Source organism: Mandrillus leucophaeus, unplaced genomic scaffold (assembly GCF_000951045.1).
Source record: "Mandrillus leucophaeus isolate KB7577 unplaced genomic scaffold, Mleu.le_1.0 Scaffold29, whole genome shotgun sequence".
Taxonomy (NCBI): Eukaryota; Metazoa; Chordata; class Mammalia; order Primates; family Cercopithecidae; genus Mandrillus; species Mandrillus leucophaeus.
In genome coordinates, this window is record NW_012103031.1 from 1 (window position 1) to 1506 (window position 1506).

Here is a 1506-nt window from a genome sequence, read left to right on the forward strand (position 1 = left end):
GGTCTCGGTGGTGGTGATCGAAGAAGTGAAGCTGGGAATACTGTGTGAGGTGGTCTCGGTTGTGGTGATAAAAGAAGTATAGCTGGCAGTGCTGTTTGAGGTGGTCTCGGTGGTGGTGATTGATGAAGTGAAACTGGGAGTACTGTGTGAAGTGGTCTCGGTAGCGGTGATCGAAGAAGTGACGCTGGGAGTACTCTGTGAAGTGGTCTCGGTAGTGGTGATTGAAGAAGTGAAGCTGGGAGTACTGTGTGAGGGAGTCTCACTGGTGGTGTTCGAAGAAGTCAAGCTGGAAGTACTGTGTGAGGTGATTTCGGTGGAAGTAGTTGAGGTGGTGAAGCTGGGAGTACTCTGTGAGGGGGTCTCAGTGGTGATGATTGAGGTAGTGTACCTGGGAGTACTGTGTGAGGTGGTCTCGGTGATCGTGATCGAAAAAGTGAAGCTTGGAGTACTGTGTGAGGGGGTCTCAGAGGTGGTTATCAAAGAAGTGAAGCTGGAAGTACCATGTGAGGGAGTCTCCATAGTGGTGATTGAAGAAGTGAAGCCGGGAGTACTGTGTGATGTGGTCTCAGTGGTGCCAATCAAAGAAGTGAAGCTGTGAGTACTGTGTGAGGTGGTCTCGGTGGCGGTGATCGAAGAAGTGAAACTGGGAGTACTGTGTGAGGTGGTCTCTGTGGTGGTGATCGAAGAAGTGAAGCTGGGAGTACTATGTGAGGTGGTCTCGGTTTTGGTGATCAAGGACGTGTACCTGGGAGTGCTGTGTGAGGTGGTGTCAGTGGTGGTGATTGAAGAAGTGAAGCTGGGAGTACTATGTGAGGTGGTCTGTGTGTTGGTGATTGAAGAACTGAAGCTGGGAGTACTGTGTGATGTGGTCTCGGTGATGGTGATGGAGGAAGTGAGGCTGGGAGTGCTGTGTGAGGGGGTCTCAGTGTCAGTGATGGAAGAAGTGAAGCTGGGAATACTTTGGCATGTGGTCCCGTTGGTAGTGATCAAAGAAGTGAAGCTGGGAAAACTGTGTGGGGTGGTCTCGGTGGTGGTGATCGAAGAAGTGAAACTGGGAGTATTGTGGGATGTCATCTCAGTGGTGCTGATCGAAGAAATGAAGCTTGGAGTGCTGTGGGATGTGATCTCGGTAGTGTCGATCGAAGAAGTGAAGCTGAGAGTACTGTGGGATGTGGTCTCAGTGGTGATGATTGAAGAAGTGAAGCTGGGAGTACTGTGCGAAGTGGTCTCGGTGATAGTGATCGAAGAAGTGTAGCTGGGAGTACTATGTGAGGTGGTCCCGGTTGTGGTGATTGAAGAAGTGAAGCTGGGAATACTGTGTGATGGGGTCTCAGTGGTGGTGATTGAAGAAGTGAAGCTGGGAGTACTGTGTGAGGAGGTCTCGCTGGTGGTGATCAAAGAAGTGTAGCTGGGAGTACCATGTGAAGTAGTCTCAGTGGTGGTGATTGAGGTAGTGAAGCTGGGAGTACTGTGTAAGGTGGTCTCACTAGTGGTGATTGAGGTAGT

General features: G+C 50.7%; 1 protein-coding gene across 1 annotated transcript in view; it reads right to left on the reverse strand.

Annotated features, from left to right (window-relative positions):
- Positions 1-1330: 1330 nt before the first annotated feature.
- LOC105543740 (mucin-3A-like) overlaps positions 1331-1506 on the reverse strand; it is a 27277-nt gene continuing 27101 nt past the window's right edge. Inside the window, exon 6 of the mRNA XM_011985818.1 lies at positions 1331-1431. Coding sequence (XP_011841208.1) covers positions 1331-1431 — 101 coding nt within the window. The remainder of the gene's footprint in view (positions 1432-1506) is intronic.